At 30.2% G+C, this 16,399-nt stretch overlaps 3 protein-coding genes and 1 long non-coding RNA gene across 8 annotated transcripts in view; 2 read left to right on the top strand and 2 right to left on the bottom strand.

The window, feature by feature from the left end:
* Positions 1–6,329, bottom strand: part of LOC102673548 (putative ferric-chelate reductase 1 homolog) — a 17,076-nt gene extending 10,747 nt beyond the window's left edge. The window contains exons 1-2 of one of the 3 annotated variants that reach the window (XM_031509487.1): positions 5,997–6,329; positions 3,542–3,788 (exon numbers count right to left, since the gene is read on the bottom strand). Coding sequence is in view for 1 of the 3 variants with exons in the window: in XM_006613574.2 (XP_006613637.1) it covers positions 5,997–6,006 (10 nt within the window). In the remaining 2 variants the exon portion in view is untranslated. Of the gene's footprint in view, positions 1–141; positions 617–3,541; positions 3,789–5,996 lie in introns of those variants that run through there. The other 2 variants (XM_006613574.2, XM_006613575.2) reach the window with 2 other exon arrangements.
* Positions 6,330–6,488: 159 nt separating this feature from the next.
* LOC102673852 lies at positions 6,489–14,177 on the top strand. 3 transcript variants are annotated; one of them, XM_006613577.2, is made up of 10 exons: positions 9,131–9,160; positions 10,893–11,165; positions 11,368–11,631; positions 11,768–11,937; positions 12,061–12,132; positions 12,226–12,512; positions 12,653–12,814; positions 12,887–12,997; positions 13,098–13,282; positions 13,354–14,177. In XM_006613577.2, exons 1-9 carry the CDS (start codon positions 9,131–9,133, stop codon positions 13,280–13,282), a joined length of 1,554 nt encoding a protein of 517 aa, XP_006613640.1. In that variant the 3' UTR covers positions 13,354–14,177. The 3 variants fall into 3 exon arrangements, with proteins under 3 accessions (XP_031365350.1, XP_031365349.1, XP_006613640.1); XM_031509490.1 differs by lacking the exon at positions 9,131–9,160 and adding an exon at positions 6,489–6,618 and having other exon boundaries at positions 12,653–12,997; XM_031509489.1 differs by having other exon boundaries at positions 8,854–9,160; positions 12,653–12,997.
* The window catches only part of LOC116185315, a 12,782-nt gene continuing 9,361 nt past the window's right edge, over positions 12,979–16,399 (bottom strand). Inside the window, exon 3 of the long non-coding RNA XR_004150134.1 lies at positions 12,979–13,305. This is a non-coding gene — a long non-coding RNA (uncharacterized LOC116185315). The remainder of the gene's footprint in view (positions 13,306–16,399) is intronic.
* Positions 13,302–16,051, top strand: LOC102678115 (neurofilament heavy polypeptide-like). The gene is made up of 4 exons (XM_006613603.2): positions 13,302–13,868; positions 14,271–14,575; positions 14,867–15,126; positions 15,206–16,051. Exons 1-4 carry the CDS (start codon positions 13,324–13,326, stop codon positions 15,899–15,901), a joined length of 1,806 nt encoding a protein of 601 aa, XP_006613666.1. The 5' UTR covers positions 13,302–13,323; the 3' UTR covers positions 15,902–16,051.

Here is a 16,399-nt window from a genome sequence, read left to right as displayed (position 1 = left end):
TTTCCTTTCTTTTTTTTTTTTTTTTTGACTTTTCATTTCGACCTGATTGATTTCATACTAATGATGGAACATCAAAGTCGCATCACGTAAGCGAACGCATAAAGATCGCAAGACTAGTCCCTTCAGAGAAACGAATCTTACCGACGATCTGTCCTTATACGAGGCGGATACGCATTATTCAATCTGCTTTTTACGCGACCGGACCAAGGAATAATTGCGAAGAAGATACCATGTACAGGGATATCGTTCCAATTCCAAGAACATCTACATGTATAATGAAATGAACCATTATATCATTTAATAACAAGTGCTTATTGCGTGCTGAGAGATCATATATATAACTTTATAAATATTCCTTCTTTTCCATGTATATTACCCGCATTCATTTGCAATAGTTTAACACTGAAATGTCAGCAATGTATTAGTCATCATTTTAAATTAGTTCAGAGTTTCCTATTACTATTCCCTTTCTAAGTAAATTAATTAACTAGTATTACGTAACCAGTGCAAATTTTATGCTATTTGCTAAAAAGAAGAATAAAAATTTACTATTCATTTAAATTCATTATATCTTTTGTTACTTTGCAATAAAGTATTTTTGAGCATGAAGCTTTTCATAATATCTATTGGTAAATACAGAAAGAATGAAGTATGAAATGAGCAGTGAGATTAAAAACTAGAACTTGCACTTTTCAGGTTTTAATCAGATTCCCTCTGGAAGCTTGGAAATTTTGATCTACGTTATCCTTACAAACAAAGTACGCGAGCTTTCTCGCAAGTATTTCCATAATCTCTTAAAATAAGATGAGAAATTGAGAAAAGAATTTAAACAGAGGGAATGAAAAAGATTCATGCTTTTCTTTGTATTAAATTATATGGGATCGCGAAGAAATTAGAAATTTTTTTTTCGATAAGTAAAAAAAAAAGAATAGAATAGAATATCGAACTGATTATCATGCCGTAATGTTTAACATTATCATGGTCGTAGTTTCTACTGTCCAGATGCAATTATGATACATAATAATAAAGCAAATCACAAAACGCAAATCCATAAACGCCTCTATCTACTTCAACAAAATTTCCTCAATTTTCGTTGAAATAAATCATATTTTTTGTAAAACAAGTTTATAATAATGTTTCAACAATGATTAAAATATTATATAATATAAATGACACAACGTCAACCAATGAAATCTCGTAGTAAAGCTCAATAAGTGAAAGTCAACATCTTTCATGAGTGGGTTGCGCACAACTATGTACTAACTCATTAGTTATTCACTCTATATCATAGATAAATAATGAAACGATTAATTTCAATTCATTATTCAATTAATTGAATTTCAAATGTTTTTTTACATTCAAATACATATAATATTTCAATCGATTGATAATGCGAATAATTCTTGAAGTGAAATTTTACGAAGATGCAATCTTATTCGATGTAATCATATAATAAGCTCTCATTATACACATTGTTTTAAATTGAAAACGTTTTTCACGATTCTTCCTTCTTCATCTTCGAAGAAATCGTATTCTTACAATTTTATTATATCGAACAAATGACTGCAATCAAGAAGAACAATTGTATTTTTAGAGACAATTATGAAAGCTATTTTATATCTGCAGTCAAGAGACAATCAAGACAAGATCGATGGTTATCTAATGATCCATTTACTATCGCAACAAATCACGACATAACATAAACCTGTTCCCCAATATTAAGAATTCATTAGAAAGGAAAAAGTCTAGAATAATCTAGAATACACAACAAAATAATATAAAATAGTTTTAAAATCACTTAATTTAGTAGAAAAGATTCATAGAATAGATTCATAATAAAATTTCAAAGTTAATGGGATCTAATATAAAGATGTTAAAAATTTTAATTTTAAAAGTTTAGAGAAATTTCTAAGATTTCATGAATCGAGTAAAAAAATATTTTGAATTTGTTTATATCAAATATCAAATAATACAGAATTTTTTTAAAAGTTCTGATAAAAAAATCTTTCAACAGTTGGAGATTTCAAAGAGTTCTACGAAAATTTAAGATTTCAAAAACTTTCATAAATTTTTTGAAACTTCTGAAGCTCAAAACTCTTGAATCCTATTTAAGATCATAAATTTTGTAGATATAAAATTCCAAAAGTTCAAGGATCGAATCTTATAATCTAAATCTAAATATGATCTATTTTATGTATATTTTCTTGAATTTATATTTTTGAAAGCGTAACTCGAAAGTAAGCAAGAGTTTGTTACTACTAATATTTCAACGGTCCAATCTCCACAGAGTGAAACCAAAGAGAAATCTCTAAGACTGCATGCAACTTGAATATATATAATACAAAGACATCTTAACTTGTTCGTGCATGGTATTTCATCTAACGAATTTAATTTGCAATGAAAGTGACAATGTAAGAACTATTGTTTATTTACTTTCGGATCTTTTCAGTCTACGTTGCTCGACATATATTTTAATTTAGCCCAAAAAACACTTGAAATAAAATCTTTATATATACATGATCATTTGATTTTTGACATTGTAATGCACACACAATAATGCACACATTATAAAAGCATAAATACGAATCTGCATTGTCATTTCTAATACTAACAACAATGGAAATAGCTTATATGCTTGATGTGATGTTAAGTGGGCAAAAAAGTCATTATAAAACATCGTGCACGAGTAAACATGATTTTATAATTCTTGTTATACCTAAATTAAAATTATGTTGCGATCTATACATTCTAAAACAATAGCAAAAGTTTTTCCATCATCATTAGTAACATGTAGTTATTTGAACGTATAATTCATTTAATTATCAAGTTTTTAGTGTATTTAATTACATATAATAATGGATGATAAATATCTTATTCGCATATTTTTTCAGTAAAAGATATTTCTCTCTTACGAATGGAAATGAAGAAAGAAAACACTTTGAACTAATAGAATGTAAATAGAAAACTTAAGAATATGTAATTGCTCAACTATAAGTAAAAAAAAAATTGACGTACATATCATAAACATAATATACATTTCCATTTTAAATATACATAAATTATTACCAATGTGCTAACATTACAATGTCCTCAATTTTTGACAGTTTATATTAATAATGTTTAACAAATATTATCAATGACAAATAATTTTTTAACTATTGACAAATTTTCGTTCGAGCAACGCAATGAATACGTATTTTAAATATTATCTTTTACATATTTTAAATATCACCTTGTCACGAAATGCACCAAACATCCTGATACACGCATATTACGTACAATAGCTTTAAACAGGGACATTGTTCTTTTCGATGGCGGTTATAATGGGGGAATTAGGGGATAAAAATCCATTCATTAAAAATAACGTTTGAATGACAGATGAGGAGTTTAAGAAGCATGCTAATCATGCTTCGCCGGCTATTATCATGTATCATTATAGTATTGTTCGAAACAAACGAGCACAAGGTTTCCCGCGTTTTGCGGTTTGTTCCACGATGTACAAGCGCGCGCGCGAGTGAATAACCGAACGCTGCTCACGCACCGATCTATGAATCGTGGTTTGCAATAGAGACCGTATAGCCAACAAGCCTGTCAGAGAATGCACAATGTTGTGACCGAGTTAATCCAGAGAATTGCGCTTTCGTTCGATCCCGTTGCAACCAGACGAGGGGAAATTTCTATCGGTACTTTCTGAAGTAAAAGAGATGTCAATTCAATTTCTTTCTTCCCTCTCCGTTCGTTTTATTATTCTTGTTATTGTTCGATATAATTTATGGAAAGTGTACAATCTGAAATAAAAACAAAAGTGAATTGGACAGGATTGTAATGAGCCTCAAAAAATATTTGTCCACATTTATGTTTTTAAATTAAAATAATTTAAATTCATTAATATTTAAGTTCTCATTTACCTCTATATCTCGTTTCCATGAATAAAGATTTTTCACATTTGAAGCATAATACTTTCAAATGACAAAATTCAATATATTTGAATTTAATTAATAAATATCTGAATGAATAAAAATAACGATGTGAAAATATATTTTTATGCAATATTTAAATTTTTCAATTTATAAATTTTATATTTTATATCAGTTTCATAAATTATTTATTACATACTTAATGATAAATATATGTATGCATAAGGATAAAAAGAAAATTATATGCAAGTAAGTACATTTTATATATTCTTCAAAATATAATCATTTTCGATATTTTCGTGATATGAGAATACTGTCCTATATGAAAACCTAAAAATAAGAATACGAAGATACATACGATTAGTTAGTCGTATCGAAAGATACGATCATGCATACATGAATTATACATGATGAAATATTGTATGAGTCAACTGTGCTATTACATATTATACGTTATTTATATAAATAAAATAAAATTAAATATATTTTAATTTTAATTATTAATTTTAATTATTGAAAATCTTATTTTATTTGGAATAAGTATTTATAATTATTTAATACATAATACAAAACAAATACAAATATATACAAAATATATACAAAATTAAATATTCCATTTTATTCGGATTTCCAAAGAAAAAATATTTCTTTGGAAATAAATATTATATAATCCAATCAAAATTTTTTTACCTGGAATTTGTATGCATATATTCAAATATTTTTCGATAGAATGTGTTGTAATGTTCGTGTTTGGTGAACGAATCACCATAGTAACGTTATTCTTCTGTCCTAGAAATTCTTAGTTGAGTAGATTTCTACGTTAATATGTCAAATTATATATTGGTTTATTATTTTATATTTTTATTATATTATTATATCCGCATTCCTGTTCTAGAAATTGCCTATATCTAATATTGTTCGAAAATTCTTATGATATATTATATCACAAACGAATTTATTACACAAACTTAAAAAATATCACTAATAGATATTACTAACAAATATAAAAACATTAGTTCGAATATTATTTTATTTATAATAATAAATTTCATAATAAATAATATTTAACATGCTCAAGATATTCATTTCTGTAATAAATTCAAATGAATAATAAATTAAATTATTATAAATAGGTAATTATAATTCAAAATAAATTACGAATTAAATTACGAATAAAAAATGTATACTTTAAATCATTATATATAATTATATTAAAAAATCAAATCAGAGAAAAAAAGTTTTTCTAAAATATTTTAAAATATAACTTTTATATTGATAAATAATTATATTTTAAAAATAAAATTCAAATTCCAAAATACTTTTAAAATAGGTTATTATGAAGAACTTCTAACGATTTAATTTAATCCGTTACAATATCTATCGGTAATCGATTTCGAATCAGTTACCAATGTACCAATCAGTGACAAAGAAAGTTCACTAACTTTCAAACGTAAAGTTAATTCTCTAAAAAATTATTGTAATTCTTATTTATTAATTATAAAACATTATATATTATATATTAAAATAAAATCAATTTTGAATAATAATTCTTTCGATAAAATTTCGTTCTGTTATACCACGTGCAGGAATATAAAAGCATTCTAGTGACAGGTGTATCATGAAATTTGTTTTTTAAACAGCTTTTATAGAATTTAGAATAAAGCACTGACTATAATTATATGTTATGTTATGTTTTATTTTATCAACAATTATTTTCATTTTCATCGAATAATTTCTATATAAAATTTCATTTTTAAATCGATAATCATAATATAAATCTGTCTCTTTCAAAGTCATACATTTCGCAATCTGAATTTGTTCAATAATATTAAACGTTTTTATTAATAAATATTATCTATCATCAATAGGATAAATTGTCAAATAAATAATTTAAAAATTATAAATTGAAGTCTAAAAACAAATGATTCTAGAGAACAATCTTTCGATACATATAAAATAAGTTAGAATCATATTATATATATAGTCGATTATTTTAACACAAATGTAACACACATCTGCATCTAACATTTCTCTTATTTCACATCCTTAATTACTAAATAATTGAAGATTGGTACTTACAGTACTTCATAGTTGATGATTTTCCCTCGTCAACTTCAATCTTACGCTGGCTATTGAATTATATCTGCAATATAATAAACACGCGGTCGACAAGGCGTGAAATCACGTGTAGCGTAACTCCGGTATACACATAGAATTCTTGACGATCTTGACGAAAGAACACGCACGTCATAAATGCATCTCGACGAAGAAGAACTAATGATTCATCCAGTCATTGATCACTACGAAGTACACATAATGTCGACGATTTCGGTCTCGCATTTGAGCAATCGAATCTTAATACGAAAAGATCGATCTTTATGATCAACTCGAACCGATGTCACAATATTTATTCTCAAGATCGTGAACTCACATCGATCTATATACACAGTCAGTTTCCAGTGACTCTTTCTGCCACCTATGCGCGGTCTCTTCGAATTCTCTCTTGCACACAATGTTACGAAGAAAAAGGTATTCACTAAGTTCAGTTAGGTCAAGTGTTTTCCCGACGTAGTCTCGAGAAGCACTTGTTGATTCCGGACGAGCATAGTTCTGACCAGAACGCTGAGAACCACACCTTACGAGAGACTATAGTGAATATACGGATCGAGTTGAAAGGCCCTCGCCCGTGAGACTACATCAGGTACGTAGCTAGCATACAAAGCTCATTGTACACAATCAATTCACGTTTCTTCCGATTTTATAATATAATGCACGAAATTTTTTAACTTTTTAAATAATAAATAAAAAAAGAAAAGTGATGACTAAGTATAATAGAGAAATATGAGTAATATTTTCAATTTTTCTTTCTATACATAGATTGAGTTCAGTTTATCTATTTTATTTGATTTTGACAAGTATATCTTTTACGAGAAAAAAAATATTATTAAATATCAATTTTTCTATTTTATAAATAGTTCAAAATATTAATAAAAACGCTGAAAAACGTTACAAAAATATTTAATTATATCTAGATTTATTTTACATCCTGCAATATTGATTAAGAATCGTAGTTTTATTTTGAAAGAACAAATAAAAAAAAGGTGCGACATATTAAAATGCTGTACCTTGATCTTTGACAAAGAAAGTATCAAATATCAAGGTGAAGTGCACGAGGATAGACATTCAATGGCTTATAAATTATCATAAATAATTTATATATATATATATATATATATATATATATATACATATAAATAAAATTATATTATATACATATTATATTTAAATACAAAAATTTATATCAAAGAATGTAATTATACTTTCATAAAATTATTTTAGGTTATTCACAATTAAATATAATTTATTGTTTAACATTAATTTAATTATTTTATAATAATATATTTTGAAAATAATGAAATGTTATAAGTTATTAATATTCGAAAGAAATAAATTTTTTAAAAAACCCGTTATGCCCGGCACTGAATAATTAGTAAGCTCTCAGCGTACTTGCTTAAGAAATCATTCAAACACACTCGTCTTGGGCCGTCCCTGAGCAGTTGTAAAGAGAGAGGGACTAACTACTTACCTCCAAAACGGGGGTTTGGCGTACCGTACGTTCACCGTGCGGCATTCACCTCAGTTTTATCGACGTATTTTTCTTGTTCCTTCTCTTTTTTCCCAACAAACTCTTCTCCTCTCTTAATATCCTATGTTCGCTTATATGTATATTACATACTTTTCTTCTATTTCTCAACCGATAACTATGTCGACCTCAAAAAATTTCTGTTATACCATGCGAATTGGTTCGAATTGATCTGTTCTTCAAAACTTATAGGAATATTTACAAAAAATTGATTTCAGGCAAGTTTTCATTGTTTGTTTGTTCTTATATATACAAAATTGTTTGTATTGCAATTTACATATACCATTTCAATATACATTATATAATATTTTATAAATTTTATTTAATGTAAAATTTAATTTAAACAGAAAGAATCACAAAAATCAGTTATCTATAAATATGTTTTGAAAGCGCAAAGAAATATAAAAGATAAATCTAATTTAATCTAATGACTGTGTTTTATATTCTGAAATACCGATTGCAAAAAAAATTAATGCTTTTTTTTTTAAAAAGTATTTTTTTAAAAAATATGCTTTCTACAATTTAAAATAATAAATGCAAGAATTACATTTAATTAAGTCGCAAAAGCTAGTCAATAAGAAAATAATTTTTTTTATGTATTCTTTTTTTTTTAAATTTTTTAAATATTATAGTAATGACAGATTCATGTAAATATGTATTGAATTACTTATGAATTAAAAATTATACTTATATTTTTTATTGCAATACAATAATATCAATTTATGAGATTTTTTAAATGAATTTAGATAAACTGAATTTATTTATATATATTATTAGAAATTAAATAGATGTTAGTTGTAAATGTTATAATAAATAAATTTATCTTTTAAATATGTAAATTTTACAAAGTATATAGACAAAAAAAAATAAATAGAAAAAAAAAACAAAAAGAATAAAAATATGAAAATCAGCGCCATCTTCAGAGTGCCACAGATAGAGACGAAATAGATAAAAATAGTATAAAAATTGACTATTAGTGCCATCTTTTGAATCTTTCTAGAGATTTGATAATGATTGTATTGAAACTATCGGTATGTTCACTATTGATATTATCTATTGATTATAATGATTGTCGATAGATGGAACTTGTAGACCGTGCGAGATCTGATTCAAATTTCACTTATGAATATTTTCTACATTATTAAAAATTTAAAATTAAAATTTAAAATTTTCTCTATTGTTTTTTTCAATATTTGTAAACTACAATTATCTAGACATTTAATTAATTACTTAAGCAATTTCAAAAAAACCAAATGACTGATAAATCAATCTATCCTAATTTCCCGCAAATCATACGTAAGCCTTCCATTCTGTGAAGAAGTGTGCGCGAGCGCGAAAATACACAAGTTACGCATGTGTATTTCGTATCGTGTGAACAAGTTTCCTTTCACGACTTGTCTTATGCGGACGCATCTTTTAATTCTAACGCGAAACTCAATCCAGCATTTTACGTATTTCGAAGGAAAACGCGAATGAAATAGTTTAAAAACTGCATTCTATTATCGACAAGGACGAAATTTTCCGTTACCGATCATATATATTATTGCAACAAGTCTTCGAAGCTGTTGACATGTCACTATTCGCATGTTGCATACGTCGGGTAAGTTTTTGTATTCCCGACGTATTTATTAAATTATTGTATAACTTTTTAAGAAAAAAAAAATTTGACGAAAATCAACTATATTACGAACTCGAATTATTTTAATACAGGTAAAAATAATAACAATATGAAATATGAAGTGTTTCAATTTCTACTATGTATATTTCTGTTCTCGGAATAATTGGAAGATTATTTATTTTTATATAAATATTAATAAATTATTATTAGTAATTATTTCTCTTCTTTATGATTAAAAGTAATATTTTTTAAACATTTATAAATAAAGATATATAGGATAATATAATTGAATTCGATAATTTCAATTTAAATAAAATGTGTATAAATAAATATTACACATTTATTAATAATATCTCAGTATTCTAGTTAATATGAAGCATATTAATGCACATATATTTAATTTAAAATTATTGCAATTTTCTAATTAATCATTTATTCTTACTTTTAGGAAAAACTTAAATCTTTAAATTTCATCACATAATTTTTTAAAATATCCTTCTATTGAAAATTTTATTTATTTCCTTCTAAAAGTCAAAATAATAAATATAAGAAAAAACTATGTATATTAGAAATTATTTAAATCCATAAATAAACGAGCAAGTATAACAAAAACTTTGCGTTTCAATTTATGAAAATCAATGGATACTTGAGAGAAAATGTAAGATCTTAGTTCATCAATTTATTTGAAAATAATACTAAAATTTCCTCATCCTATACGATTAATTAACTTAGAATGGAGATGAGTTAATATCTCAAGCAAATAACAGCATCATAATAATAACCAAATGAAATTTTATATGAAGAGTTTTTTTCAATCCTTCATTTTCATTTTATTTTTATAAAATAATTACATTTCACAATTATGTATAAATACATGTTAAATAAGGATACAAAATGAAATCAATTGTTTACCAGAAAATATAAAAAATTAGTGCTGAGTCGATTTTTCCATGGCCGTGGGCTAACCTTAATTCTTGCTCACCCCTGTCGTTCAGGTGGCAGAATCGGTAAACAGAAAAATGAAGTTAACTTCGCGTTACGGGGTTGCCGGGGGCTGGGAGCATGTTCAACGTAACTCGCTAGGGTGAACGGATACATTTTCCGCTACTTAACGGATTTCATGCTCAAGTATCAAAGAGATCGCGTCCTTGCTCTAATCAGTGCTTGTATTAATAGAACACGACTTTAGTTTTTAGTAAATTTTCTTAGGATCCTTGCTTCTTTATTATTCACAAGTCGCGATGTAAGGTAAATGTCCCAATTTCTATTCACTTTCTTATTTGCTAATTATTAAGTTGATAACAACAGTTGTTAAAAAAAGATATTTTTAAATTATTTATTACGGAGAGTTTTGCATCAATTTGAAAAAAAAAATTGAAAACAAGAAACTTATTTTCATTAATATATATTATAATAAACGATATAAAGAATAAAAAAGTGAATCTGTTTTCAAAGAGTGATTGAATTGGAAATTATTATTTTTTAATTCTAAACAATATAGTAAACTAGATATTGAGAAATTTATCTTATTACCATATAATTTTATCTTATCTTTTGATCCATTAACGTTACATATATATATAAAATTTTAATTTATGTCGAATCGTTCTTTTTTAACCCTGTTTAATAGACTTTAAATATATTGATTCGAAATAAAAATCATCGTTAATTTTTTCGATATTTCTCGATTCTTTTTTCATTTTATATTTCACAGAATCAACCACAAATGGATGACACCCGTCAACAGGCATTGTTGAAGGAACCACCGGAAATATCGTGGGAGAATACGCTTGGGGCACCGGATGGTGTTCCTTTTGATGACGACACGAAGGAACTTCTCAGAAGATGTATCGACGTGTCGACATCAACACCTACGACCCTGACACAAATCATGAAACGAAGCGAGGCCTTTCCTATAAATTTTCCAATTAACACCGTAAGATGTTCTGCTCTGAAAGAAAGAGGAATTAGCACAAACATCCTCGAGGTTAGACCATTAAAATTTCTTAGATATTTCCTTCCCTCTTCATCGTATCCCGTATTGAATATAAAAGAATTATAATTAATATAATCATATGCATATTTGCATACATATTTTAATGTAATTTTTAAAATCGTATCTTAATTATTGTTAAGTATTATTACTTCCATTTCAAATTCAACATTTGAGGTCCCAGATTTAATTGTAGATGAACGCGAATTCGGTTTACCCTTTGATACATGAGGCGATGTTACCATTGCTGGCTCGATGGTTAAAACACAAACGATTATATGGCAGTGCAATCGAGAGGGCCATGTATAAGGATATGGGTTTGGTGCAATTTATTCATCGTTTACTGGAGAAGAGAGCTGTACATTTTTATGAGCCTGTCGATTCGTGGAAATTAATCGATGGCAAAACAGGAGTGAATGGATGGGAGAACGTTGGAACGGATCAAGAAAAAGAACCTTTGGTCAGTTATCTATCTTACTTGTACAATATTTTCAACAAATATTTAAATATTATACGTATTTTTCAATTGGATTAAGAACAATTGTTTTGAGAATTATTTTGAAATCATTGATCATATATGTGTGAACTTATTGCAGGTATTAACGAAATGTTTATCGTACGACGAGATCAAATTATCCGCGATGATGGCGATGTCCTCCCACACAGAATTCATAAACAACGGTTCACGAGACAATGAAGGCGTCGTGAGTACCGATCCAGACTCTGTACAGCCGAGAGGAGTCATTATAGGTGTCGTGGGATCAAGGTTTTTTATATGTTTATTTAACAAAACTATTGGATGCTTATTAGAATTCTTTTAAATATAAATACGTTTTGATTTTCTTTCCAAAAGATCGCATTTTTCACTTCTTTTGCCTGTTGTTTGCAGATTTGAACGACCAACCGTTATGGAATATCAAGACATTCTTATTACTCCTCAACAAAACACTGTCGACAATGGGTGAGTTATTTGAAATTTATTATAATAAATGTATCTTAAAATACAAAAATGTTTGTAAAGTATTTGATAAAAGATTGCACATCTGCACAATAGATATGGATCACAAACAAGTGGAAGCTCGGAAGAAAAGCATGAACTGCGCGTTTTATGGGCGAAATTCTATGGTGAAGAATACCATCCGCTCTACGAGGAAGCGGTGAAGCGACTCAAAGCAAAAGACAACAAAAGATATCTTTCAATAAATAATCAAACAATTTTTGACATCGAAAATTATATGAAAAGAACACTGCTCACTGTAGAAATCATACTTCTCGAAGCAAACACACGAGCAGAGAAGCAAAACACAACTGCTTTCTTGCACGTCGTAGGTTTTGGTCTGGGTAAGTTTAAAGTATCCCATTTACATTTAAGTAATTTAATCTTACATAAATATTTTACCTCGTAGAAATATTCATAATTTATTATCTATTAGAATAATTACGTAATCGTTGTAAATTTCCACGTGAAAAAATATTTTCAGGTATATGGAAGGTAATCCAAGATCAAGAGATATATTTCCTAAAGACATTCGAGATTGCTCTCAGAAAGATGAATAAGAAACTGAGATATGTATCGGACATAATGTTCGCGTATTTCCATCAGCAAAAGTGCGGCGACGCTGAAAACGGCGACTATCTCGGAGGTTTGTCGAGAGGACATTTAACATGTTCATTTAACAGAGACAATCGTTACAAATCGACACGTTATCTTTCAGATATAAAGATACACTTCGCTCTCAGAGAACCTCACAGCAAACTGACCAGACCCTCGGACACGAACAAACTTCTCGTGGTTACATACGCATGGGATGGAAACGCGTTACCAGGTTTTAGAACAGTTTACTTTAATTAAAATTATCCTTGATGAAAAAGAATTTCGTTATTTTTACAAAATTTATTTATTAAAATCAGTCGTTTAAATTACAGGAAACGAATTCTGGGCTAGAAAATTATCATCTAACGGGAACACTGCAACAGCGTGCAGTACACAAGTCGCGGAATTACACACATTCAGGATAAATCCTCGAGCATGCGGAGCCAGCTTGCACATTGCATCTGCCCAGCATGGTATTTTGCACATATCGGATTACGCAAAGTTACATCTTGCTTAGGTGAATAATTCTTGAATGGATAGCTAATCCTTAAAGCAAGTATGGTAATAACGGGGATTTTTTTAACCCAGGAAAGGGCTGGCCCATTGGGCACCAGTCAACGAAGACCATCTCGATCTCCTCGTAGCCAAAGAAGTCGTAGTGCAGATGTAGATTGCTTGAAGAAATACACGGAGAGACGTGTCGAGGAAAGAAGGCACACAGAGATACCTGACACGAGCAAACTCGATCCCTCCAGATGGATTCCACTGCCGAAAAATATTACACGTATCCAACCGGCATTAAAGAAATCACCACAGCCATCGAGAGACGAAGAGAAACGACGTTCGGTATCGAGCGAAGCTGAGGAAATCGTAACGGATATCGGTAGAAAAACGAGCGAGGGCACACTTCCAAAGAAATTATCTCCTACGAAGGAGGAAGAATCGACGAAGGGCTCCGAAGGGCAGAAAAACGATACGCCAATCACGTGCAGGCAGACGGCCGGCAGGAGTCATAGCGCGGACGTCACCCATATAAAGAAAGAGAAACTGGTCGAGGAACGAAGGAATACGGAATGCAGCGACCCCAGAACGATCGCGACGAGGTTGACAGAGCACATTTTCCTAGTCAAAAAGAAACCGATGCCATGAATGAATTCGATTTAATATCGCGTACACTCGTGATAAGTACCGAAAACGTTGCACTAACTGTAATAATAATCGATCACTAGAGATTAACTATGTCGTCTATGCAAATTATATGTAAATAGAATAATAATAATTCGATGTTGGTCATTGTGTGGATAGAAATGTATATGGTACAATGCCAAGACAAAACGCAGTTTTCGTTTGTTCGGTAAATATAACGTATAAAATATATATATATATATATATATTAAAAAAAAAGCAATAAAGCAAAAAAAGAAAACCGTTGATTAACTGACCATTTCTGGCGCTTAAGTAAAATCGAGTCTCGACAATGGATTTCTGATACCAAATACCTTTAGGTGGCTACCGCAAATTAACACCTCAAGGTTCCGCTACGATGCATCTCCGTTCGCAAGGATCAGCAACAGCTGCGAAATCACGAAAAACGCCGCGACCAGATGGATGACGTTCGTCAAGAATCCGTCTCCATGCCCGATACCGCGAATGAACCCGGAAAGAAAGCCTTCCGCGGCGGAAGCGTGTCACGACGCGACCGACAACTCCCAGATTAAAAAATGTAAAACAGAATCGCCCAAGTGGGAACCATTGCGAAAATTCGCGCCAATGGCGTCCAAGTCTGACACGGAAAGTAACCAAAAACAAGGTGAACAATAGCAAATGAATTTTATATACGCTACTATACGTTTAAAAAATATAAATGCATATCTCCGTGCGACGACGAATGAACAATGCTGCAAGATTTATATAAAAATTAATCCAAGTAATAATTTATAAGCATTAATCAATTGTGTATATCTCGGTGTAATTAATTATTTATCTAAACACCTGGTTGTATATTACAAAATATAATATAAATAAAATATTTGCCGCATATAAACAGAAATAATTGACCGTTGTTCCGAATATTCTTAAATTTTAAAATATTTAATTGCAGATAAGACGGAGTCGAATCGAGAGTTGTCATCATCGACAAAGCATTCCCCGGATGCCAACGAGCAATCTAAAAGGCTAACTCAACGCATGAGGGATCTGTACGATTTCAAAACGGAGAATGAATGGCCGAAGAGGGCGATAAATGCTCGACGTGGAAACACGTGGATCAGTAAAAGTAGCAGCGAAGAGGAAAGGGCGAGTCTATCGATTCGTAGAAATAGCCAAGATTTAGAATTCAACGATAGGATGAACGTGATCAAGGTAATAATCGTTATAAATAACAACAAATTTCTTTATATTTGTTTCCTACAATTTCGTATATCGAAAAAAAATATCACAGCTGAAAGACACGAGGGTTCAATCGGATCATCAAACGTCTAAACTAAAGAAAGAGGAGGATCGAGATATCGGTATAGATGTTTTCAACAGCGAATACGAGGAACGTTTAAGAAAATTCAACGACAAGCTTCGATTCAGCGAGGATCTTGGTACGGCCAAGCCAAAGATCAAAGAGAGACGAACGTACTCCGACGACTACGACGAGATATCTCGTCGAGCTTCCACGCGATCGACTCGTACAGAGGGTTCGATAAAATCGACGCGCACTGAGGATTCCGCTCGATTGACGCGTGCAGTAAGTTCAGTTCGATCGACACGATCGACGCGGGCGGAAGACACGCGAGAAAGTGGATTCCAGGGTGAGAAGAAGAGGCCTTCGGACGCTAGTGGCAAATCTAGGGGGAGTTATGCCGAGGTGGCTCCTCTAACCCCCGCGAAAAGAGACTCTCGTGCGAGTGATGCGAGTTACGCTAGCATCGCCAATTACTCCGGCAAACGAGCGAGCGTGGACTGTAAAAGCAACAGAAAAATGGTGGAACTTCCGCCGCGAAGGGCTTTCAGTCAAACGGAGGAGAGGCCATCGACTCCTGTCCCACCAATAGAATGGAACGACGATCGTTACGCGGCTGCTCGTCTCAAACAGATATCCGAACGCCAGAAGAGGGACAGTACGAGATATAAAGTGTACCTGACGTAAATTTCGAGAATTTATTTTTGATTCGTGAGTAAATGTGTTCATAAAAATTCCATTGACGAGAACATTCTCAAAAAAAAAAAAAAAAATTCGATTTTAAGGGGGGTAAGAAGATTTGAAATGTGAAAGATATCGAAGACGAAGGTAGATAGAGAAAAAAAAAAAAAAAATATGCGCTTTTGGTAAATTTTCATGGATCATTTATTTCGTCTGCTTGTGATCGTTACCGAGGCAATTATTTTAATCAAATGTTACATAAATGTAATCATTGAAAGTTTAACCAGCACTCAAAATCCTCCCCTTTTGCCACTTTTCAGTGTCAAGTTTAATATATGTGTATTGTACGGAGATGATATTTTATATATAAACGATCCTTGTATTTATAGCGACATTGTTGAATCATTCAATTATGAAAGGAATGTATCTCTATCTGTAAGTGTAAAGTTTGAACTTTTGAAATTTTCGATAAATGATGTTTGATATTGAAAGGGATGTCGCTTA

The sequence above is a fragment of the Apis dorsata genome, unplaced genomic scaffold (assembly GCF_000469605.1).
Source record: "Apis dorsata unplaced genomic scaffold, Apis dorsata 1.3 scaffold_157, whole genome shotgun sequence".
Classification (NCBI taxonomy): Eukaryota; Metazoa; Arthropoda; class Insecta; order Hymenoptera; family Apidae; genus Apis; species Apis dorsata.
The sequence above is the reverse complement of the archived record's forward strand: the minus strand, read 5'-3'. Positions and strand labels throughout refer to the sequence as shown.

Bases quoted from the DNA above. Each gene is read 5' to 3' on its own strand.
- LOC102673852 (XM_031509489.1), top strand. From the start codon at position 9,131: ATGTCACTATTCGCATGTTGCATACGTCGG. The intron at 9,161-10,892 runs GTAAGTTTTTGT...TATATTTCACAG, and splicing joins TCGCATGTTGCATACGTCGG to AATCAACCACAAATGGATGA. The intron at 11,166-11,367 runs GTTAGACCATTA...ATTTAATTGTAG, and splicing joins TTAGCACAAACATCCTCGAG to ATGAACGCGAATTCGGTTTA.
- LOC102678115 (XM_006613603.2), top strand. From the start codon at position 13,324: ATGGTAATAACGGGGATTTTTTTAACCCAGGAAAGGGCTGGCCCATTG. The intron at 14,576-14,866 runs GTGAACAATAGC...ATTTAATTGCAG, and splicing joins GGAAAGTAACCAAAAACAAG to ATAAGACGGAGTCGAATCGA. The intron at 15,127-15,205 runs GTAATAATCGTT...AAAATATCACAG, and splicing joins ATAGGATGAACGTGATCAAG to CTGAAAGACACGAGGGTTCA.